Source organism: Cricetulus griseus, chromosome 2, assembly GCF_003668045.3.
Source record: "Cricetulus griseus strain 17A/GY chromosome 2, alternate assembly CriGri-PICRH-1.0, whole genome shotgun sequence".
Taxonomy (NCBI): Eukaryota; Metazoa; Chordata; class Mammalia; order Rodentia; family Cricetidae; genus Cricetulus; species Cricetulus griseus.
In genome coordinates, this window is record NC_048595.1 from 8652073 (window position 1) to 8677124 (window position 25052).

Here is a 25052-nt window from a genome sequence, read left to right on the forward strand (position 1 = left end):
CGCAGAGATCTGCCTGCCTCTGCCTTTGCCTCTGCTGGGATTAAAAAAGTGTGTGCCACCACTGCCCTGCAAAGCATCATTTTTTGCAGGAGGCCCATGGAATCACAATGTAAAGCCTTTCGAGAATAGCTTGTCACACAGCGACATGTAGTTCAGTTCCCTCCATGTCCTGGGACATTATTTATTTTTGTATACATGCATGCTGTATGTGTGGCCAGAAGCTGACGCCAGCTGTCTTCCTCAATCCCTCTCCAACTTAGTTTTTGAGAGAGACTCTCTGGAGGCTACTGATTCACCTACACAGGCTGGGCAGCCCCAGGACTCCTCCTGTTTCTGCAACAGACATATGGGGTCCTGCTAGTTCAGTTTTTCACATGGGTGCTGGAGATCTGAATTCACATGTGTTAGGAGATCCAAGGAGAGGTACAGAGGTCCATGTGGCATCTTACCTTCACCCTGGACTGTTCCTGTGTTCCCTGGATCCCACCCTTGGCTTCCCTCTTCCCTTCCATCACCCTCTCTGTGTCTCTCAGGTCTTGTGGAGAAGGCTCCATGTTCCATGAACTCTTCTCGAGTCTGTGAGTGTCAACCTGGCACTTACTGCAAAACGCCAGGTGTCAATTCTTGTGCCCGCTGTTCTCTACACTCCCGCTGTTCTGGAGGCGAGGTCGTCAAGGTCCCAGGTGAGTGTCCCCTTCTCCTTCTCTAGCCCAGTTGCAGCTGCTGCCCAACCTGCCACAGGCCCTCTGGTGCCCCCCCTCCACCGTGGGGCCCCCTCCCCTCACAGTAGGTCAGACAGGCCGAAGCTTCTCTCCAAGCACTGTGATGTGCCTCGCACCTGGCTGGGCCTTTTGCTGCTCACATCTGTGTCCCATCAGAGGTACTCAGCTGGCTGAAGCCCAAGCCTGAAGCTTGGGGTTGGGGAAGGTTCTCTGGTGTCACACAAACAGTAGGAAGCCTCAAATGTCTGACCTGGGAGGTCCCTGACTAATCAGAGCTGGCTTCCGTGCCTCAGAATAGGGCATTGGGTGGGAGAGGTACCGAGACATTGGACACCGGATTCAAGGCTGAGAAAATTTCTTTTTCCAACTTACCTTGTGACCTGAGGCTACTAATTTCCTGATGATACAAAGGAGGGGCTCAAGGTCACTGAAGGAATAAGAATCATGGATCCTCTCTGGTTGCCATTAGAAGTGCTGTTTAGGGGGCCAGCCTAGGCTATGTAGTGAGACTCTGTTCTCAAAAAGTGGGGTGATGATGTGCTCTTTAGAAGGGGGTGGGGTCAGCCAAAAGGGTACCACTACAACACCACAACATGCAGATGGGGCAAACTGATGGTAAGGGCTGGGAATTGCAGGCCCTGTGGGGACCTTTTACAGTCACCCGTCTCCTTGGCATTTCTAGCTTTGTGGGCTCTGCCCAGCTGCCTGCATCAGGGAATGCTGTCTGCTAAGGGACACTGATCCCACTGTCTGCAAGCAGAGCAGGGTGGCTGAGGGACAGCGCTCAGGTGGGCCTCAGGCTGGGCTTTAGCAATGCTTGGTACCTGTGGGTGGGGCCGGTCCCTCTGCTCTTTCTCCCTACTCATGTGATGAGGAGATGTAACCTTCTGGAGCTTTCTCCACACAAAAACTCCTCTTTTTGAAAAACAGGTTCTGCTTAGCCAGTCAGGCTGCCTGAGGGTTGTTCCTGAGACTGCCACATGGGGGCGACAGAGGCCTGTCTTTGAGGTTCTGCCGTTGCTCACACTTGGCCAAGGAATGCTTAAAATGTGGCTGGTGGAGCCAGATGATGGCACACTCCTTTAGTTCCAACACTCTGGAGGCAGAGGCAGGTGGATCTCTGTGAGTTGGAGGCCAGCCTGGTCTACAGAGCTACAGCCAAGGCTATTCAAAGAAACCCTGTCTTGGAAAAAAAAAAGTGCCTGTTCTAGGTTGAGATGTTCCAGGGGGTTTCAAAGACCTAGCATGTAAATGAGAATGTGATGTATCTTGTTATATTTATACTGACTGACATAGCTCATTATGCTGTTAGGTTATGAATTTTTGAGACAGATCTTATTTTGTATCCCAGGATATCTTGTAAGTCACTATGTATTGAGGCTGGCTTCAAAATCACAGCAATCCCCCTGCCTCATCCTCTCAAGTGCAGGCATTACAGGGGTGAGCCACTATGTCCAGCTTGTGTGTGTTATTGCGGACAGGTCAGGCAAGTATTATATCACTTAGCAATACTCCTAGCCCAAATTAATGCATTATTAAAATGAATTTTTTATTTATCTTTTGAGATAGAGTTGCTCTGTTGCCCAGGTTGGATTTGAACTTGTGATCTTGTTTCCTCACACTCCTGTCTGCTGGATTACAGACATATACTATATATGAGTATTTTGCCTGCATGTATGTCTGTGTACCACATGCATGCCTAGTACCCAAAGAGGCAAGAAGAGGGTATTGGATTCCTTGGAACTGGAGTTGTAGAAGGTTGTGAACTCCATCTCCTGGAAGAGCAGCCAGTGCTCTTAACTACTAAGATATCTCTCAAGATCCATCCTCAACCCTCTATTGAGACAGGGCCTCACTATGCAGCTCTTGACTGGCTTGAAACTCACTCTGTAGACCAGGCTGGCCTGGAACTCACAGAATTGCCCTTCTGTGCCTCTCAAGTGTTGGGATTAAAGCTGTGTGCCACCAGCGTTGGCTCTCTTTCCACCATTTTAAATGCTGTTTCCAGAAAACTAATGCTGGTGTAGTGACCCACAGCACATCCTGTCAGCGGGTCTGCCATGGCCACCTGACCCTTTTCAGCTCTGAGGCCCTGTGGACTCTCTCAGAAGGCTGGTCTGGTCGATTGGGGCTTTCCGGCTGTGAAAGGAGAAAGTGACTTTTGTTTCTGTGACGCGCACGGCTAACCATCCCCTCAGAGCTATCATATCATAGACTTTCTCCACAAGGATTGAGTGTTTGCAAGGCAGACTCCATCACTCCCGTTCTGTAACTGGGGAGTTGACCTCCCAGAGGTGGCAGTCGAGTAGCCCAAGAACAGAGAACGTCCTTTCCAGCCATGACTGGGCGCCTCTGAGCTTTGTTAACTTCGTCAAACTGCTGACCTTGCTGTGGTCACCTCCATGGAAGCCAGAAGCCATTGGGGCATCTTCTGACCCATGTGGGTCTTTTTCTGAGAGATGAGATGGGAGCTGAGGTGTGGAAAAGGACATCCTCTTTGTTGAGGCTTGCTGTTTATTACTTAGTGTGGCAGACTCGTTCACACATTGTTGTTTATGTAAATGGCAGCCCCGTGAGGACTGTGTTATGGTCACTTGACTGCCGGGCATAGTAAGGGTATGGTAGAGGTGAAGGGCAGGTCCAGGGGTACCTGATGGTGTGCGGGCACACACACGTGCGTGTGTGTGTGTGTGTGTGTGTGTGTGTGTGTGTGTGTGTGTGTGTGTGCGTGCGCGTATGTGGAGAATAGTGCTGAGTGGCTTCGGGTATGACCAAAGCCAGGGACTTTGCCTTTTCTCACCTCTCATGTATATCTGTGTTGTTTTGTCTGTGAACTGGTAAGTAACCGGCAACCATAGGTCAGCCCCCTGACCAACCCAAATGGAGGGATAGATTGTCCTCGCTCTGGAGTGAACAGATGCTGGGAAAGCCACTGTCTCTGGATGGTCACTGTCATTCATGACTTGGCTTGGTGGTGACAGGTTCTGTTCCTGGGGACTCTGGGTTCCTCCATGTCTGTTCTGAGGTCATTGCTGTCCCCATTTCAGGCACAGCAGAGAAGGACACCGTCTGTGAACTGCCTTCCTCAGGACCTGGCCCTGATTGCTCCAATCCAGATGACTGCAAGACACTTACTAGGTGACTCCTGGCCTCATTTCTCTCCCCTTCCAGGTGACCTGTGGATGGGCCATTCTGTCTCAGGGACATATAGGGTACATGGATGGGGTCAGACCAGGCTGGCAGGACCCCAGGGTGATCCACCGCCAAGCTCACCAGTCATTGGAGACCCTGCTGTGTGTGTCCAGCCCTGCCTGGTGTACACAAGAGACCAAGAAGGCCTAGGGAACACAGCTCTTGCCCTCAGGAGCTCATAGCAGGGCTGAGGCAGGAGCTTTTATCCGCAGACACTAACCCCCAAGCCCAGACCTTGTAGACTCATCAGACTTCTGCCTGGCTTCTTCTCCAGCCATGCCACTCCTCAGGCCACACCTACTTTGAAGACCTCAGCCACTGACAGTATGAGGAGCTTGACAACGACAGGGAGCACCGGCCTTGTGCAGGAAGATGCTACTGAGCTGTTGAAGGTCCCAGAGTTTCCCTCTTCCCAGGCAAGGGAGCCCAGTCCAGACCCAGGTACTGTTGACTTGAAGCTGTGGCAGTCACCCATGGTGCTGCTCTCTGGTGAAGAGACCTGGTGGCTGTGGGGACTGAGGAACATCTCTAGGACACAGCCCCTGAGCCTGAGGCTTAAGGGCCAGAGGTTCTGCAAGGCCTACTTCATTCCCAGAATGCATGAGTGTCCTGCATGCCGGGGTCTGGGACAGGTGCTGGGTGTCCCTGTCCTGTACTCAGTGCTTGTCACAGAACAGGTGGTCTCTGCCTGTGGCCTCTAAATGTCCTCCTCGTGGCTCCCATGGTGGAGGACCCCACTGCTGTTTCACCCCTCTGTGAAAATGAGCAGCCTGTTCCATACAGATTCACCACACTTGGCTCATTCAAGCCGCTTTTAGAGGTTGGAGATGTTTCCACCTTGGGGCTCCAGGTGACTATTGAGTAACACACACGCGCGCACGCGTGTGTGTGTGCGTGCGTGCGTGCGTGCGTGCGTGCGTGCGTGCGTGCGTGCGTGTGTGTGTGTGTGATGCGTGTGCCTACGTGTGCGTCTGGAAGTCAGAGGATGACTTGTGGGAGTCAGTTCTCTCCTTCCACCATGTGGGTCCCAGGAATCCAGTTTAGGTCCTCATGGTTGACAGGGAGCATTTTTACCTGCTGATCATCGTGCTGACCCTTAGGAAGCTGCTGGGTACCATTCCCATGCAACCACAGCCTCTCTAATTTGATCTTTTAGAACACAATCCTGATGGTCTTTGCTGTAGCCAGGAATTCTGTGTTATGGAGGACCACCAGTCACTACCTCCCACTGCCTCCCACTGCCCCACACTGCATGATGGTCAAGTCTTCCTGGGGATTCAAAGTCTATGGTATTGATTCTAATATGTAATCATCCCTATAGATAAGGCAGAGATGAATATGAACTTGAAACTGCCATCTCCAGGGACTCTTCCTGACTTCAGCACCTCAGGAAACAGTGAGGAGCCTGCCAGGTGACTCCAAACCCCTCCTGTAGGCGGGATGGAATGGCCCCTTGTGTGTTCAGGTGATGCCCAGGGTAGTCTGGGCTGGATGGAGGTGCAGGGGCATCAGACCTGTAGATCTTGGTGGGGTTGGGGGTGGGTGGAATGTGACTGTGTCTGTCTCTATGATGACAGGATTGTAAAGCCAGGAGGTCTAGAAGCTGAATCCCTGCCCCCACAATGCCTGACAAGACTGCAGATGTTCTGGGTTCCCTGGCTCTCTTTACCTCTCTAGAGAAAGAATCATCCTCCATTAGACAGACGACCCCCCCCCCCCCCGCCCCGTGCATGGCAATTGTGATTGTCACTCCTGTCTTGGGTTTCCTTTGGTACAGTACCGCCTCCACCCTGAGCCTCCTGGTAGATGTGCAGACCAGCAGCAGGATGCAGCCCACCTCTCCCTTGTCCACAGGAACACCATTTCTGGATCCAGGTAGGGACTGCTCATTGTCCAAAACAAGAGATGGAGGGGTTTCCTCCCAGGGCTGTGGCCTCAGGTGCAATGTGGAAAGAGGTTGTTCCAGTTTTCTGGATTCTAGGACTGAGGCTGGGGCTCTGTCCCTTCCTAATGGGACAGGACTTTTTTCATGACATCATCGTGAAGACCTATAATTACCCAAAATATAGTTGCTAGGCTGGAGGTGTGACTTAGTTGCTGAGGATTTATCTCGAATGCACAAGACCTTGGGTTGGATCCCTAGCAGGGTATACACGGGGCTTAGTACTGTAATCCACTGCTGAGCATGGCAGTGTGTGTCTATAATCCAGTGCTGACTGAGCATGCAGTGTGTGTCTGTAATCCAGTGCTGACTGAGCATGCAGTGTGTGTCTGTAATCCAGTGCTGACTGAGCATGGCAGTGTGTGTCTGTAATCCAGTGCTGACTGAGCATGGCAGTGTGTGTGTCTGTATTCCAGTGCTGAGCATGCAGTGTGTGTCTGTAATCCAGTGCTGACTGAGCATGGCAGTGTGTGTGTCTGTAATCCAGTGCTGACTGAGCATGGCAGTGTGTGTGTGTCTGTAATCCAGTGCTGACTGAGCATGCAGTGTGTGTCTGTAATCCAGTGCTGAGCATGCAGTGTGTGTCTATAATCCAGTGCTGACTGACTGAGCGTGCAGTGTGTGTCTGTAATCCAGTGCTGACTGACTGAGTATGCAGTGTGTGTCTGTAATCCAGTGCTGACTGACTGAGTATGCAGTGTGTGTCTGTAATCCAGTGCTGACTGACTGAGCATGCAGTGTGTGTCTGTAATCCAGTGCTGACTGACTGAGTGTTCAGTGTGTGTCTGTAATCCAGTGCTGACTGACTGAGCATGCAGTGTGTGTCTGTAATCCAGTGCTGACTGACTGAGCATGCAGTGTGTGTCTGTAATCCAGTGCTGACTGACTGAGCATGCAGTGTGTGTCTGTAATCCAGTGCTGACTGAGCATGCAGTGTGTGTCTGTAATCCAGTGCTGACTGACTGAGCATGCAGTGTGTGTCTGTAATCCCAATACTGAGAGGTAGAGGAAGGAGAAATTCTAGATTGGGCCAGTGCGATGGCTCACTTGCCCTCTGCCCTGCCCAAGGATGTAATCTAAGGACCTGAGTTTGATCCCCAGAAATTATGGAGAGGCGGAAGGAGAGAACTGGCTCTACACACCCGACCTAACACAGGCACACACCAGCACTCAGGGGACAGAGGCAGGCATGTAGTCAGTTCAAGGCCAGTGTGGGCCACATGAAGCCCTATTAAAAAAGAAGTTACTGAATGAGTTACTGAATGGCTAGGAGCTTAATTCCTTTCTTCCTCAGTTTCCTCAGATGTAAAATGAAAAGCGAGCAGGAACCCAGGGTTGTCAGCATGTAACACACGTGTGGTCTTCATACTACGGGAGCTGGGGAGAGGCAGTTACTGTTCATGCTAATGAGGTGAACATCAGGGAATTGGCTTTAGGACTAGCAGTACTTGTTAGGGACACCAGGTGGCGATAGTTCTCAAGTTAACGGTTCTCAGGGCACCCTAGAAAAGTCTTTGAGGGTTGGTGCTGTGGCTCAGTAGTAGGCAGAGTGCTTGCCTAGCATGCCAGAGGGCCTGGGCTCCATTCCCAGAGTCACATAGGGCCAGTGTGGTAGTACACACCTGCAACCCAGCTCTGAGCAGGTGAGTTAGGAAATCCTGAGATCTTGACCATCCTTGGCTGCACAGAAAGTTTCAGGCTACCCTGGATCTTGGCCCAATATCAAACAAAGGATACTTGAGCAGTAACACCCGAGACCTGTACCCAATTAGCCATTGCGTAATTAAGATCACCAGAGTAGGCTGTGTAAGGGCACAGGTGTGGGCTAGGCTAGGTTCAGTTGTAGAGCACTTGCCTTGTATGCATTAGGTTCTGTGTTAGATCCTTGTTATTGAGCGCTCATTGTGTGTGTGTGGGGGGGTGGGTGCGTGCGTGCGTGCGTGTGTGTGTAAAAAGGATGTGGGATACTGAAGCCACCTGGCCTGGCCTGGGTGGTGGGTGGTGACTCTCTAGGTGACTTTAGACAAGCTTCGGTTTCCCTCCTTTGGCTTTGAAAAAAAAATTCGTTCATGTGTGTGATGTTTGAGTGTGCATGCCTGTGCATGGTGTATGTGTGGAAGTTAGAGAGCAACTTTTGTGGGGTTTTCTCCTTCCTCCTTTACGTGGGTTCTAGATATTGAACTCGTGTTATCAGGTTTGCAGTGAGTGCTCTGAGCCATCCCAGAAGCTCTCTCCTTTGTTTTAATGGAGAGAGTGCGTGCTGAGCCTGCCCTCAAGAGCTGATGGTCTCAGAGTTTTTCTAACCAGACTTCACCCTCCCTATCCCAACTAGCCATGGCCCTCAGCCTCCTGGAGTTCAACTCCTTCTTTAGTCTGGCTCTTTTTTTGTTTAGTTTTTAATTCTATCTATCTATCTATCTATCTATCTATCTATCTATCTAACTATCTATGTGTATGTGGGGGGGTTCAAGACAGGATTTCTCTGTGTAACAGCTCTGGCTGTCCTAGAACTCACTTTGTAGACCAGGTTGGACTTGAACTAACAGAGATCCTCTAGTCTCTGCCTCCCAAGTGCTGGGACTAAAGGCACGTACCACCACCACTTCGCTTTATTTTATTTTGATATGGGGTCACACTTTGTAGCCTTGACTGGCCTGGAACTATCTCTGTAGACCAGGCTAGCCTCATACTCACAGAGATCCACATACCTCTGCCTCCCTATATTAAGAAATAAAAGGAGCTTGAGATAAAGATATCCTTTATTAGAAAAACACCAGCCAAATGCAAACCAGAGCGTGCCAGGGGCAGCAAGGCAGGCAGGCCAGAGAGAAGGGGCTCCCATGTGCCTTGCAGCCCTTTAAAACCCTATCATGCATCATCCTGACCTCACCTTGACCAGGCCCTGACAGGCGTGTTCAGGCACACCTGTAGTCAGCTTCTAGCAGACATGGCTTACACTGTCCCCTACAATTCCCCTTTTAGTCTAAAAGAGGATTAAAACTTAACAATGTAAAGTATCCAAAATTAACAATCATAAAGGTGAAATACAATAAGATGCAATAATCTGCTATTATACATCCTAACTACGTCTATTCCGGCTAAACCCTAAAGTCATCTGAAAAGAGGTGTCCAAGCCTGAGCACCTCCTTCCAATCCCAACCATAAAAATAGTAAGTTATCCCTAACTAGGCTTACACTACCCTAATAGACAATAGTGGGGGACAGGGGCATAGCATCCTCCAAGTTACTTCCTGCTGAAATGGGACAATGGTAGCCTCGTGGGGTCCTGTGGGAAGAAAATGCTAGTACAGGGAAAGTCTCTAATGGATTATATCCAGTCCATGTTAGATGGAATTTGCTTGACTGAAGATCTAGGTTGAAATCCTCAACTTGATTGAAGTCAGTACCTGAAGCTCTAGTCGGAGTGTCAGTTGAAATGGAGTAAGTTGGATCCAGTGCAGTCTAGGAGGTTTGTCCCAATTCCTTTTCCGGAGCGTCCAGGGATTGCTGTCAGGCGGGTGTTCATTGGCTGTATGGGACTCAAATATAAACAGTTAGCAGAGAAATGTTTGCTTGTGTATGTATGCTAGAAAAGGCAACCATGGAAAAATAATGATAGTGAGATGGTGTACACCTTGAAGGAAAGAGCCAAGAAAGACAAAGACAGTCCCCAAATTCCTCTCTCGTTCTGTATTACATCAATTGGCTTCTTGATATAATACAGAAACTCTAAAGTTTAATTAAACAATGTGCTTGTATTCTAGGGGAGGAAAGTCAAATCCAACTCTAAATCCAGCATTAATTTACTTGAATAGGGACTAGGAAATAAAGAGAAATAGAGTTATTTGAGAGACAGCTGTAAAGTTTACTGTATGGCCCGTTCCTTTTGTTTGATGGTTATAGCTACCTTCTCTCCTTAAGTATCTACCCATGTAGTGTTCTTGGACTTCTGGAGATGAGTTTTCCTGTGAAGATAGAAGCAAAACACTTCCCTTTCCTTTGGGAGGTTTCTATTCAGTTTATGAGATATACCTCAGTAAAATACCTGTCACTTGTCCTTGTCGAGAGGTTTGTCTTTTTCAATTTGAATCTTGATCAACTTTGATGGTATCCACAGTTTTTCTTCTCTTGTGGAAACCAATGCAAAACCTCTACCCCAACATAATACTTGTCCAGGCTTCCATACCGAGGTTAGTACATCTTTGAAATATACTGGTTGATTCAATTCAGCAGTTTTTTCCATAGTCCAGTGTCTTTCTGTAGCTGTTTGTCCTTTGCCATTGGCATTAAGAAAGTTTAGGGTCAATAAAGCATTATGCAACCTATGTTTGGGGGGTTTAGTCTTCCCAGCCTGTCTATGGAGCATCTCCTTTAGTGTTCTATTGGATTTCTCAACCACTGCTTGTCCTGTAGGATTGTGTGGCATACTGGTGACATGCTTTATGTTATAATATTTGAAAAACTGTTCCACTTTTGTGGAGACATAATAAGAAGTGAAAATGTTACCAATTGAGGAGAACGATAAATATTTGGCCATATTTACCAGTCAGCGTCTACTCCAGATGCGGTAGGAGGTTTTCAGCTAGATGAATGCTTCCACTCCAGATGCAGTAACCACTTTGACCAGCAGGTGGCGCAGGTGTTCAGGGCGGTAGTGCTCCTTTGGCTTTGGAGGCCCGCAGTAACAAAAAAAACTGTCCCAGTTTGGTGTGGCAGGACAAAATGCAAAATGGGCCTAGCTGTGCGGCTCTCGACTCCGGGCCGCAGGCGTGCACACGCAGTTAGATCTAAATGAGAGCCTGCGGCTGAAAGCGGCTGTGGTATTTGCTGCCTAAAGCAGTAAAAACCGCAGGGAGGCTTGTGGGAAATTTAAAACTCTCCCAGCCGGGTGGAGGGCCCGACCCGAGCGCTTTGGGTGCGGGAGAGGCCACAGGCCTAGAAGGTTTAACTTACTGTGTTCCCAGGAACTTCGGTAGCAGCGGGTCAAGGTGCAAGCTTCTAGGGTTTTGGGTCGAAGCAGTGCAGAGACCTGGAGTGCAGCGGTATCCTAGGGCCCTCTTGGGTCACGCAGTTTCTGGGCTGGGCCCAGAGGGCTCACAATAAGCCTGAATGGGTTGTGGATTTCTGGTGGGCGCCAGATATTAAGAAATAAAGGAGCTTGGGATAAAAATATCCTTTATTAGAAAAACACCAGCCAAACGCAAGCCAGAGCATGCCAGGGGCAGCAAGGCAGGCAGGCCAGAGAGAAGGGGCTCCCATGTGCCTTGCAGTCTCTTAAAACCCTATCTCGCATCATCCTGACCTCACCTTGACCACGCCCCGTAGTCAGGCACACCTGTAGCCAGCTTCTATCAGGCGAGGCTTACACTGTCCCCTACATCCCTACTGCTGGGATTACAGGCGGGCACCAACCATGCTGGAATTGTTCTGATTGATTCCTTGATGCCTTAATGTATCACCCTCTAGATGGCTTGTTTTTCTCACTTTCTGAGTTAGCTGACCAGCTTCCTGGAGCCAGGTGACAGGGGGAGGGGCAGGCCGGTGAGGGCTCAATCAGATGGTCCAGCCTGAGGAATGGTCCAGCCTGGGGAAGGTCCAGAACTACTCATCTTAGTGGGACCCATGTCCCTGGAGGAGGAGGAAGTAGGCTGTGCCTAGGGCTGTCCCAAATGGCCTAACTGTCCACACAGTACAGGACGGCACTGTGTTTCAGGGCCCATGCTCTTCTGGGTGGCCATGGTGATTCTGCTGCTTGGCTCCAGCACCTTCTTCCTGTGTTACTGGAAGGCCTGCAGGAGGCGGATCCAGCAGAGTAAGTGTGCATGTGTCTTGGGGTCCCCTAGGGAGGTGGCTGCTTTATGTTGGCCTTGCCTAGGTCCTGCCCTGCCTGTCCCTAACCTGCTGCTCACCCCACTAAAGCTCCACTCCTGGTATCTTTGCAGAGCTCCACCTGGAAAACCTAGCCCAGACCTTCCAGCCGAAGATGGAGCAGGTGGGTGAGTATCTGGTAGTGCAAAGGGCAGCCTGGACAGGTGGGTGACCATCATAGGCTGGGGCTGGGTAGACTCACACCAAAACACTGTCCACCAAGGGGGTTTTGAGTTGGAGATGTTTCTTAAGTACGCGCTCGTACCTCCAAAGAGCTCCCCAGCGGAGGGGGTTTTTGTATTTTGATGGTTTCAAGCTTCTTTCCATGAGCTGCCAGGCAGGGCTTATTGAAACCAGTGTTTGCTTTCTTGACATTTCTCTAGTATTAGAGTTTCCATTGCCGTCAGTTAATTTTTTTTTTCTCTCCAAACATTCGTGAGAACAGTTTTGTTATAACAAGAAAGACAGAAAAAAAAAAAGATTAAAAAAACAAAACAAAAAAACACCTGAAGAAGCTGGGCTTACAGGTAACTGAGTGAGTCTGGGGTCAATGATTGTGTCTGAGCCTGGTTCTGGACCTCTGGCTTCCAGTGGGTCCCTTGATGTCTGGGTTTCAAGGACTGAAATGAGAGAAGGTTTAAATCAGGGTGAGCACACAGGGACCAGGTGACCATATCCTAGGCAAGGTTGGGCATGGCCTAGGGTGGGTGGGCCTGAGCAGGGTATGGATGGTCAGGACAGGGTGGACATGGCCTGAGCAGGGTGGGCGTGGCCTGGGCAGGGTGGGTCTGAGCAGGATGGGCATGGCCTGAGCAGGGTATGGATGGCCTGGGCAGGGTGGGCATGGCCTGGGCAGGGTGGACTTGGCCTGGGCAGGGTGGGAATGGCCTGGGCAGGGTGGGTCTGAGCAGGGTGGGTGTGGCCTGAGCAGGGTGGTCATGGCCTGAGCAGGGTGGGTCTGAGTAGGGTGGGTGGGTCTGAGCAGGGTGGGCATGGCCTGGGCAGCGAGGGTCTGTCCTGGAGCAGTGGGTTGTTCCAGCCCCTCTCACCTCTCCTCTGCAGGGGGACTGTCATTCCCTTAGCGGAGGACTAAGAGCAGGAACCTGTGGTCCGAACAGGTGCAATCAGTTGCCTGTCACCCGTCATCTGTATTAGCCCAACATTACAGCAAGTGCCCTCAGTACCTCTGCAGAGGACAGACACCATCACACTTTACTCCTGGGGTGGCCTTTTCAGCACCCACCACCGCTGTCTTCATCCCCCAGATGAACGGCGTGAGGCACAGGAAGATGAGGTCATCGGGCAAAGGCCACTTGAGAGCTGACAACAGGGTAGAAATTTGCTGTTATTGTCACTGGGGTTTCCATGAACAGGGTGTCTCATTCTTAGCACTGCTGACACGTGTCAGAGGAGAGTCGTTTGCTGCAGAGAGCCTGGGCTGGGTGTTGAAAGATGTTTAGCAGCCTACCAGATGCCAGGAGCACCTCTCCTCAGCTGTGACACCCCCAGGGTGTACCATGGCAGCCAGCCCGTCTTTTTATTCTATCTCTAATTAATTAATCTTGACAGGGTCTCTTGTAGCTCAGGCTGACCTCAAACTTGCTATGTAGCTGAGGATGGCCTTGAACTTCTAACTCTCTTGTGCTCCAACGGAGCTACATCCCAGCCTTCAGTCCTTCCCCTCAGTCCTCATTTTAATATACACCTGAATACCTTGACTATCTTTTTGAAATTGTTCTTAATAATGTGTCCATGGGGGCAGGCGTGTGTGTGTGTGTGTGTGTGTGTGTGTGTGTGTGTGTGTGTGTGTGTGTGTGTGTATGTGTGTGTGTGTGTACACGCGCACGCACGGAGTTGCCTATAGGAGTTAAGTGTGGTTGTGAACCACTTGACATGGGTGTAGGAATTGAGCTAGAGTTCTCTTGAAGAACAGTATGTGCTCTTTTTTGTTGTGTTTTTTTTTTTTTCTTTTGAGGAACTTTCTCTATGTAGCCCTGGCGATCCTGGAACTCACTGTGTAGACCAGGGTGTCCTTGAACTTGCAGAAATCCACTTGCCTCTGCCTCCTGAGCTAGGACTAAAGGCATGTGCCACAATGCCTGGCTAAGGAGTTGTGTGCTTAACCATAGAGCCATCTCTCCAGTCCCAACCTGCTGTTATCACAGGAAGGGTGGAGGCTGAAGAAAAATTCTTTTGCTCTGATAGAATTTCAGATTCTCAGAAAGTTGTAAACACAGTATGGAAAACTTACCTTTTCCAAAAGAGTTTTGGGAGTATCTTACCAGGCTCCATTCACCCTTGAATTCCTCCCTGTGTGTTTCATAATAATCAGGGCACTGCAGTAAGACCACTGGAATCAGAGAAATTATCCTGTTCCGTTACCACCAATGAGTGCTCAGGCCAGATTATATGTGTGTTTGCTTATGTGTCGTTGTCTTCTTCTTCTTCTTCTTCTTCTTCTTCTTCTTCTTCTTCTTCTTCTTCTTCTTCTTCTTCTTCTTCTTCTTCCTCTTCCTCTTCCTCTTCCTCCTCCTCTTTTTCTTTCCCCTCCTCCTTCTCTCCACTCCTCCTCCTTCCTCTTTTTCTTGTTTTTGAGACAGTGTCTCTCTGTATAGCCATGGCTGTCCTGGAACTCGTTCTTTAGACCAGGCTGCCCTCGAACTCAGATCTACCTGTGTCTGCCTCCCAAGTGCTGGGATTAAAGGTGTGCACCATTACACATGAGCAGGCTGGGTTTCTCGATGTGTCCCAATAATGTCTTTGGCTTGGATCCTGTGCTGCCATTGGTGAACAGGTTTGTGGGGTATCCCTGTTGTCTGGGTCAGTTCCCAAGCTCTTTCTTTGGTATCACTGCCTTGACAGCAGGTAGAGTCATGAGCCGATCCTGCCTGTGACCCTAAACTTGACTCGGTCTCGTATTTCATGGAAAATGGATTTGGGCATCAGTCTGATGCCGGGCTCTTTGGGGGCACTTCCTTCCAGCTTTCCTGATGCTTGGCATACTCTTGCAGGCACAGCCGCCAGGCTGCACTTGATAATGACTTGGCCATGGCTGTTAAAGGAGGGTTTTTGAGACTCTGCCAGTAACCTCTTCTGCTTTTTATCATGCTTTTGTTTTTGTTGTTTTTGTTTGTTTGTTTTTTGTTTTTTGTTTTTTTGGGGGTGGTTTTGAGACAGGGTTTCTCTGTGTAGCTTTGGAGCCTATCCTGGCACTCACTCTGGAGACCTGGCTGGCCTCGAACTCACAGAGATCCGCCTGCCTCTTCCTCCCGAGTGCTGGGATTAAAGGTGTGCGCCACCAACACCCGGCTTGTTTTCTTGTTAGTGTATGGATTTATATTTGTGTGGATTCATGGGCTTCTCTCATTATTTTAATGTCACCATCATTGTAGCAGATTCTTGATCACTGTCCCAGAGCTGGGAAGCAGGAACCCCTCAGGACATGTCCTTGTCCTCTTGAGTTGGCAATACCTTTTTTTGTTTGTTTCTGATTTTTTAAGATGGGGCCTCACACAGCCCAGGTGTCCTCAAACATGTAATGTAGCTGAGACTAGTCTTGAACTTGTGTCTTTTTATATTTATATTTTTTGCTTGTTTGTTTGAGCCTGGTTCTCGCTGTGCAGCCCTGGCTGCTTCTACCTCCCAGGTTGCTGGAGCTCCAGGGGTGAACCTACCATGCTCTGTTTTGAGTTGTGGGGACTATCCTCTTTTCTGGACCTCTCCACCTAGGGAGCCCACTGACTAAGCCTACTGGGTCCCCAGTTGCAAACTTCTACCTTGGGGCTGTCCTGCCTCCCTGAGCTGCAATGGGATTGACAGGGAGAGCTCAGGGACAGGCAGCTGGGACAGACTTTGAATCCTGCTTCGGCACTTGGGAGATGACATCCCGGGGCCGCCACTGTACAGAATGTCCTGGATTTGGATCCTAGGGTGCCGGATGGATTTACAGGAAGACTGTGATGGTTTCAAAAAGCAAGGGAACTAAGAAATGAGGACAAGCAGGCTAAAGCAGTGGCCTTAGGGGAAGAGCACTTGGGCAATCTGAACTCTGCCCTTGGCAGCATCGGCTTTGGATCTTTCTCAGAGAGCTCATGGGCTGGAAACGGCTGTTGGCAGGTTCTGGGGCCTTCTAGATTCTGCCTTTTAAAATGTTTTTATTTATTTACTTTTTTGGCTTTTTTGAGACAGGGTTTGTCTGTGTAGCCCTGGCTGTCCTGCAACTGCTCTTTAGACCAGGCTGGCCTTGAACTCAAAAATCCGTCTGCCTCTGCCTCTGCCTCCTGAGTGCTAGGATCAAAGGCTTGGGCCACCACCTCCCGGCTTAGACTGTCTTTTTTTTTTTTTTTTAACCTTGATGTTAGTGCCTGCTTGTTTCTGAGAGTTAGAATCTGTATTTCCTTTCTCTTGCCATAGAGTGTCTAAGCTATATTAGCATCTAGGGCTTCACACAGATGTCCTCAGGACCTCCCTTTGGTAATAATTTAACTTGAAAAAGTTCTAAAGAGACTTCACTTTTTTTTTTTTACCCCCCTGAGACAGGGTTTCTCTGTGTAGCTCTGACCGTCCTGGAACTCACTCTGTAGACCAGGCTGGCTTTGAACTCACAGAGATCCACCTGCCTCTGCCTGCAGAGTGCTGGGATTAAAGGTGTGTGTGCCCTGGCTGGAGACTTCACTTTTTAGAAGAATGTCAGGATAAAAGAACTCTGTTCGCTCCCTCCCTGAGCTCTCCCTGTGAATCCCATAGCAGCTCAGGGAGGCAGGACAGCCCCAAGGTAGAAGTTTGCAACTGGGAACCAGGCTGGCTTAGTCAGTGTACTCGCTAGGTGGAGAGATGGCCTGGAAGGACTCCAGAAGAGAGGACAGTCCCCACAACTCATTACAAAGCATGATGGTTCACCCCTGGAGCCCCGGCACTGGGGAGGCAGAGGCAGAGGCAGAGGCAGGTGGATCTCTGTGTAGTCATACCAGCCTTTGCTACATAGTGAGAAGCTGTCTCAAAGCCAGATGTGATGGTACACACTTGGGGTAGCAGCACTTGCAACAGTGGGATCAGGAGTTCAAAGTCATCCTCAGGTACCAGTTGGAGACCACCTTGTCTTACTCCCTTCCCCAAACTGAGAAAATAATGGAGTTCCAGCATGCCCATGGCCAGCTGATTTTATTATTGACCTCTTATGTTGGGGTGGCACAGTTACCACAGTTAAATAAATAAACAGTAATGTTCTAATTTTTTAAAGATACATATGAGCATTTGCTTGCATGTATGTAACTGTACCACATGCGTGGTACCCACTAAGGCCAGAAGAGGGCACTGGATCCCTTGAGATGGGAGTTTCAATGTTGTAAGCTGCCATATGGGTGCCGAGAACCAATTCCGACCCTCTGCAGGAGCAGTGGGGCTCCTAACCTCTCCTTACGGTGCCAGGGACCCTTAAGCTTCACAGTCTGTAACAGTTTTTCAGACTTCCTTTTGACCTAAGTGGCCTTTGACAACACTAATCAGACATTTTACAGGATTTCCCCTGCTGGGACTTGTCTAACATTTATTTTATACCATGAGACCAAGGTGCTGGATTTGGAGGAGGAAAAACACAGAGCACAAAGCCATGCTCATCACAGCCTGTTCTCCAGATGGCTTATCACAGAAATTTTACTCTGTGAGTGTGTGTGTGTGTGTATGGTGTGTGGTGTATGTATGTGGTGTGTGTGTGTGTGGTGTGTGTGTGTGTGTATGGTGTGTGGTGTTTGTATGTGGTGTGTATGGTATATGGTGTGTGGTGTTTGTATGTGGTGTGTGTGTGTGTGGTGTGTATGGTGTGTGTGTGTGTGTGTGGTGTGTATGGTGTGTGTGTGTGTGTGTATACACATGCTTGCACTGGGAACAGAGTCCTGGCCTTCACATTTAGCAGACAATGGCTCTCCCACTAATCCTGCCCACCCCCAGCCTTTTCTGCTGTTTTGAGATCTCCATCCTGTCTTCCTAAACCCCTCTGAATCTGGCCAGGTCTGTCCCATTTCCCAGATAGAAAGGCTGAGTCTTAGAGCTGTGAAGTACAGCTGGTTTCCTCCAAGGTGGTGTTGGGCTGACTGGCTCAGCCACACTATTGTTTGTCACTTGGCGTCTTTTCAGCTTTGGATTATAAATACTCCTGCTTTTGTCTTCATTAGTGTGACTTCCTGAGGGTGTGGTCCCTATTAGGAGGGTCCCCTGGTTCAAAGACACCAAGGGTCCTAGCCAGAAGGCCCTGTAAAGAGATGGCGCCTACTTACAGCTTCCCAGCCTCTAGCTCACCTACTTCTTTCTCAAGACAGAGTTGAGCACCTTTTGTTTGTTTTCTCGCTACTTCAGCACACACTTTTTTCTTCTCCAGGTTCCCACAATGACTTGGCACCACATGCCAGTTGGCTGATTGCAAAACTCAAGATTGCTTCCAAAGGACAAAAATTTCGTTTCACTGATGTCACTTTTAAAATAGCTCATTAAACCCTGTCCCACAAAACGACAATCAAACAAATAAAATGAGCAAACCATGGGCTGAGAGATGGCTCAGTGGTTAAGAGCACTGGCTGCTCTTCCAGAGGACTGGGATTCAATTCCCAGAAACCACATGGGGGCTCCCAACTGTGCAATTCTAGTTCCAGGGTATCCAATACCCTCTTCTGGTCTCCTTGGGCACCAGGCATGTGCATGCTGCACAAATGAGCACAGGTGCAGGTAAACACTCATACACAGAGAACAATAAAAATTTTTAAAAATCCAGACCCATCAAGCAGAACTTGTGTCTCAAGCCAGAGAGTACCTGAAGTGTCAGTGGCTTGGACTTGGTGGTTAGTAGCCACCTCAAGAGACCAAGCCACGACTTCCTGAAGTGACCACTCTACTGGGGACAGTGGTTACCAGGTTACATAAGCAAGGCACATTTGCTAACCTGAGACTTGGTCATGCCATTTTATGAGAGAGCTGTTCTGAGCATCACGCAGCCCATCCCTCTAACCCATTTCCCTGCCAGGCTGCTAAAAGCTCATCCCAAACTGCAGTGGCCATGTGACAGTTCTGTTTGTTGTCAGTTACTCTGCTGTGTGCATGTCAACTAGCATTCAGGGTCAAGCTGCTAAGTCAGAGAGCATGTTCTAGAAGCAGCCCATCCTGCATGCTAGCCTTTCCTGGCATGGTTGCCTTGTCAGTGTGAACCTGATTGGCATCGCAGGGTCCCTAGGTGGCCTGCTGGGAATCCGTAATGACTCTGTCCCCATGTGGGCCTGGGCTAGCTTGTGTTAAGTTGGGCTTGGTAATGTGGCCACTTCCTCCTTTCTCAGGTGTCTGGTGAGCTATGGTTAAATGTCACCATGTTCTTGGGTAGCTGGTCTTTATTTAAGACAAAAGGATACTGGGGTGAATGTCTTGGTGGGGGTGACTGAGGTGAACAGAGAAAGGTTGGGCCTTGAGAATTGTGGCCCAGGCATCTCCAGAGCCCTCAAATGCCACCTCAGGCTGGCACAAAGAGAAGCAAAGCAGACAGAGCAGGAGTGTCCTCCAGGGCTGCAGCCTGGGCTCTTCTGACTTGTGGAAGCGAGGCCCCAGTGCACTCCTGCTTCGGAGACTAGCTTTAGGCTTGCCAGAGGCTCATCCTGAAAGGATTTACTGCCAGCCTGGGGATTTGAGCCCTGGTGTGGGCAAGCCTGAACCTCACTGAAATCCTAGGGTGCTGTCTGTCAATAGATGGAAAATGCTGGAAGGGCATGAAACTCTTTTTGATGACATCACTACTTTTTTTTTTTTTCTTTCAGATTTCAGACCTGCCAAAAAACCAACTGTAAGTGCCGTCTCAACCCCAGCCCCCAACCCTCCTTTGCCAGGCTTCTGTCTTCTTGCTCGACTTCTTTCTTTACAGATCTGTGGTTTCAGGGCTGCTGGGGCCATAGGAAAGCAGGAGAGCTATCTCCTTCTCTGGCACCCAGAGTTCCAAGTTGAGCAGCTAGGAGCCCAGGGGCTTGGCCTAGGGCTTGGCCAGGGACAGAGAGCCCCACCCCACAGCAACCTCCTGCTCCTGGCTCAACCCCAGGGGATTTCCAGCAGGGATTGCAGATAGCAATTTGTTTTGGGCCACTTTGAGGTACTAAGTCTAGTCTGGAGGGAGGCTGTGTTATTTATCTCTCTTTACTCTGGGAGGCTTGCCCTCTAAACTGGATGACAGACACCAGCAGCAAACGCTTGCAAAGTTAGCTCTATGTATTGAGTGGTTGGCATCTGCTAGGCACTGACATGCCAGTCCTCCCCTGCCCTCTCTTCAGGCTTTCACCGAGTAGCCCACACCGATCTTGAAATCCAGGTGTGAATTTCACCACCACATCTGCCTTGCTAGACACCTTTATGCTTTCTAGAAGTTACCTCAGAGAGTCCTGACTCTCAGGAGTTGGCACTCTTATCACATTTGGTAAAAGAGGAAATGGCAATCAGACAAGTTAGGGGTTACCCAGTTGGTGGCTCTATTAGAACCCCAGCCTGTACTGGGGGGGGCTTCAGAGCTGGTGCTAGACCCTGGTCCCCTAGCTGACTCCTTTTGGGGCACTTGCATTACCTCTTACAGAGTGGCTCCCTGTGTGCCTGGTGCAGGGCTTTGAGGAGGCCTGTCCTTTGTCAGGCTTCCTAGGGGACATGTGATGGAGGGGTAGACTGGGGGAGGGGTGGAGGGTTAAGGATGAGGCACCTGCCTGTGGCCATGTGCTAGGTGCTTATGGCTCACACAGTTTTTACTTTTTTTCCGTTGAGCAAGTTGCTTCCCTCCCCCCCACCCCGCCTTTCTTTTATAACAGCTATTTTTTTTCTCAGTTTACTCTTTCTGTTTTTCATTTTTATTTTGTGTGTATGGATGTTTTCCTGCATGTATGCCTGTGCACCTGGTACCCGTGGAAGCCAGAAAGGTGCTTCGGCTCCCCTGAACCTGGAGTTACAAATAAATGGCTGTGAGCCACTGTGTGGGTGCTGAGAGCCAAACCGTGGCCCTCTGGAAGGGCAGCCAGTGCTTTCAACCACTGAGCGCCACCCCCCCTCCCGGTTGCTTATTTATTTATTTTTGAGACAAGGTCTTATGTAGCCCAGGCTGGCTGAAAATTCATTATATAGCTGAGGGTAACCTTGAACTTCTGATCTTCCTGCCGTCACCTCCCAAATGTGAGAATTACAGTCCTACACTTTGCCTGGCTAAAATTAGGGTTTTTTTGTTTGTTTGTTTATGTGTTTTCTTTTTCCTGTTCTGAGAATCAAATAGGAATGCTAGGCAAACACTATAATTTTGAGCTATATTTGCCAGCCCTGGCCTTCAGGTTATCATAAAAGAATAATCAAGATTACATATATCTGCTCTCTGAATCCCTTAGCCTGGGTCCTTTTGAAGACCTGAAGGCAAATGTCATACTCCAGGTATCTCATTTCCCTTTGCACTACTAACTCATGAACTTGAGAAACCAAACCACCACATTTCTAAAGATGTGGTTTTTTTGTTTTTTGTTTTTTGTTTTTAAACTGTATTAGGACACAATTAAAGACTGCTCTCCCCAGCAGTTGGGAGTGAAGAGGCACCGGAAGGCGATGAGCCTAGAGGAGCCTCCAGCATTTAGATCCTTGGCTAGAAATTTACTAACTGTATGTATGACTCTTGAGTGAGTTACCCCACTCCTCCAGGCCTCAGTTTCTCCATCTGTGAGAGAGGCAGGTGCTAATTCTACAACCGTGCAGGGTGGTGGAGCATGGCACATCACTCTTGGAAGGGCTCACACGCAGTAAGAGGAGAGTGTGTAGTGTGTGAGTCACTGACCGGCTGCTCAGCACAGAGTAAGTCGAGGATGTGGCCCAGTGGGTAGAGTTCTTGCTTGCCTAGGAAGCACAGAACCCTGAGCTGGAGCCCTAGCCTGGCATAACCTGGGCGTGGTAGCACCCCACCCTGTGATATCAGTGTTGAGGAGATGAAGTTCAAGGTCACCCTCATCTGCATACCAGGTTTGAGGCCAGCCTGGACTACAGGAGACTGTCATGGATGAAGACAAACAGCAGCTGGGCGCACGCCTTTAATTTAGCACTTGAGAAGCAGAGGCAGATGGGTCTCTGTGAGTTCTTGGGCCAGACTGATTTAGATATTAAGTTCTAGGTCAGCCAGGGCTATATGGTGAGATACTACCTCAATTAAAAAACAAAAAAAACCATGGGGGAAAAAAAAACCTGGACATTCTTGGGAATGCCACACACAGGTGCCTCGTGCTGTCACATGGCTTGCGGCAGCTTTAAGTCTCCCTGGCAGTTTGGTGGAGTTGGGGGAGCCCTGCCTCAGCTCTGACTCTTGTTCACAGCAGCTGAAGAGAAGTGTGTCAGCGACAGATCCCAGCACAGGACACAAGCTGAGCCCGGTGAGCCCTCCAGTTGTGGAGACTTGTACCAATGTTGGGGCAGCATGCCTGGAGAGCCAACCACTGTTGGATGACAGCACAGCCGGGAATCCTTTGACCCCCAGGGAACCTCCAGAGCCCCGGGTATCCACCACAGAACACACTAATAATAGAATTGGTGAGTCCTCCTGGTGGGAGGGCCTGGCCAAATCAGTGGGCAGAAGGGGAATGGATGCTGAGCTCTGGTTGGGGCTGGGGGGTGGGTGGGTTTACATTCCTTCACCGCTCACTCTGCCCAGGGAGAATGGCAGGGGTGTTACTTCATGGGGACTGCTGGGGGACAGTCAGTAAGTGGGCATGGGGTGATGAGTGCAGGGTTTATCATTATTAAGGAGAAAGAGAATCCTTCCCCCATTGGCCTAATACAGAGCTTGAAGGGACAGATGGCAGGCTGGTGGCATCAGACAATGATCTTTATGTCAGTCACATACATCTGGGAATGATGACTTCACCCTGCCTCATGGCTGGGGAAACTGAGGCTTGGGGTAGGGGATGTGAAGGGAGTTTGCGGAGACTCAGTCCCATATCTGATGGGTCCTGGAGCACTGGTTTGTCCACATGAGTGGATCTCAGCAGGAGCCCAGAGTCCAGCGCTGAGCCCCCAGCATTTCCATCTCTGCTGCCCTCCAGCCAGGACAAACATCTGCTGTGGCTCCTATGGGCCCTGCCTCCTGCCTCCTGCCTCACTTCTACCACCCCAGAGATATACATCAGTGGTTCTCAACCCCCTTAGCAATCCTCTGTCTACAGAAATATTCACATTACAATTCATAACAGTAATGAAAATACTATTTTGAAGTAGCAATGAAAATAATTTTGTTTTTTGGTTTTTCGAGACAGGGTTTCTCTGTATTGTTTTGGAGGCTGTCCTGGCACTCGCTCTGGAGACCAGGCTGGCCTAGAACTCACAGAGATCCGCCTGCCTCTGCCTCCCAAGTGCTGGGAGTAAAGGTGTGCACCAGCCACCAACGCCCAACTACAATGAAAATAATTTCATGGTGGGGGGGGGTCACCACAACCTGAGGAGCTGAATTAAAGGGTCACAGCTTTAGGGAGGCTGAGAAGCACTGATATGGTGTCCTCTCTCAGGATGGCGTGTTCAGTTCTCACTCTGACATTCAAGGCTGGTCCCAGCCAGCAGCTCCATCACATCAACCTGTCTGCTCGCCTCTTAGGGCTGCTTTTCTGATTTTCAGCTCTCTCTCTCTCTCTCTCTCTCTCTCTCTCTCTCTCTCTCTCTCTCTCTCTCTCCCTCTCTCTCTCTCTCTCTCCCTCTCTCTCCCTCCCTCCCTCCCTCCCTCTCACCCTAAGCTGCTCTACTGGGCTGTTTCCTCACCTACAGCAGGCAGTTCCTGTCCTTTGACCCTGGCTATGGTCTACTGTGAACCAGCTGACTCTCTGCCGAGCTTCTCCACCCAGTGGAGCCCCCTGCCCACAGCACCCCACCCCCCCCTCTGGGGCAGGTGCTCCCTGGGCCCTGTAGCCTTCTCTGAGTGTTGCAGACCCTGCCATGATGCTGGAAGGGAGTTCTTCACATTTCCATGGCAGTCTGTGGAGGTGAGAGCCTCTAGGGCTGTTTTGTCTCACAGCCATGTTTGCAGTCATTGCTTTCGGTAAGTTCTAGCTGCAAAGAATGTGTTTGGGAAAACACTGCCAAAGGCGCCTTCAGTTTCCCAAGAAGTCCTTCTGGCCTTTCGGTCCAAGATGACCGAAGGGCTTGGAACTTGGAGACAGGGCCAGAGCCTGTACAGGGAGGGAGGTGGCAAAGGCTGGGTATGGGGGTGGGGCTGCCGAGGGAAGGCCTTGGAGGTCCCCTGGGACACCAGGACTCTGATGACCTTTGTCCTCTTAGTGACACACCAGAAGAGCAGCCTCCCCATTCAGTTCCCAACAAGGACAAATGGGTCTAAACCTCCTTCCCTGGCTGTGACCCCCTGCCTCTCCTTTCCAATGCCTCATCTCTTTCTCTTAAATATTTGTTTATTTATTTATTTATTGTGTGTGCACTCACACACATGCACACACATCTGTCACAGTATGCGTGGAAAAAAAAAGGTCAGAGAGTGACTTGCATGTGTCAGTTCTCTCTTTCCACTATGTGGGTCCCAGGGATCAAAGTCAGGTCTTTGGGTTAGGCAGCAATTACTTTATCTGTCTCGTCACCATGCTTCATCTGTCATAGGTATAACTTTATGTATTTATGAATGCCGCTGCGTGAGTGTGGAGGTCAGAGGACAACTTTTAGGTGGGGAGTGAATTCTCTGCTTCAACCATGTGAATCCTGGGGATTGAACTCAGGTTTTTGGCTTGGCGTCAGGCACCAAATCCTTGGCCCCTTATCTCTCTTGGCCCCTCGTCTCTCCTTTGTCTGCTTCTCTGGCTTGTTCTCAGGTGAACCCAGCACCTGACCTATGGTCCCATCTGTCTTTTTTAGTACCAGGGATTGAATCTGGTGGCTTCTACATGCTAGGGGTGTGCCCCACTACTGAACTATAGCCCACCCATCTCTGTTTTAAATTAAAAAACTGAGCGTGTGGTATGTGTGTGTGTCGGAGGGGGGGGGTTGACGTTGGTTATCCTGATTGCATTCCACCTTTCGTCTTGCTGCAGGGTCTCTCACTTGAACCCAGAGCTCACTGATGCAATTGGTCTCGCTAGCCAGCTTGCTCAGGGGTCCCATTTCTGCCCTCCACACGCTGCTAATAGAGACTGCTGCCACACTCACCCAAGCATTACATGGCTGCTGGGGATCTGAAATGTGGTCTTCATGCTTGTGTAGCCAGCGCTGTGCCTGCTTGGCAACCTCCTTGGCCTTTAGAAGATGGGGGGGTCTCATGTATCCCAGGGTAACCTTGAACTTGCTTTGCACCCAAGGATGACCTTGAA

At 49.8% G+C, this 25052-nt stretch overlaps 1 protein-coding gene across 1 annotated transcript in view; it reads left to right on the plus strand.

The window, feature by feature from the left end:
* The window catches only part of LOC100762705 (tumor necrosis factor receptor superfamily member 8), a 50659-nt gene that overhangs the window by 22482 nt on the left and 3125 nt on the right, over window positions 1-25052 (plus strand). Inside the window, exons 4-12 of the mRNA XM_027398143.2 lie at window positions 534-683; window positions 3770-3860; window positions 4189-4355; window positions 5236-5326; window positions 5692-5789; window positions 11570-11668; window positions 11799-11852; window positions 19515-19540; window positions 22071-22284. Coding sequence (XP_027253944.1) covers window positions 534-683; window positions 3770-3860; window positions 4189-4355; window positions 5236-5326; window positions 5692-5789; window positions 11570-11668; window positions 11799-11852; window positions 19515-19540; window positions 22071-22284 — 990 coding nt within the window. The remainder of the gene's footprint in view (window positions 1-533; window positions 684-3769; window positions 3861-4188; window positions 4356-5235; window positions 5327-5691; window positions 5790-11569; window positions 11669-11798; window positions 11853-19514; window positions 19541-22070; window positions 22285-25052) is intronic.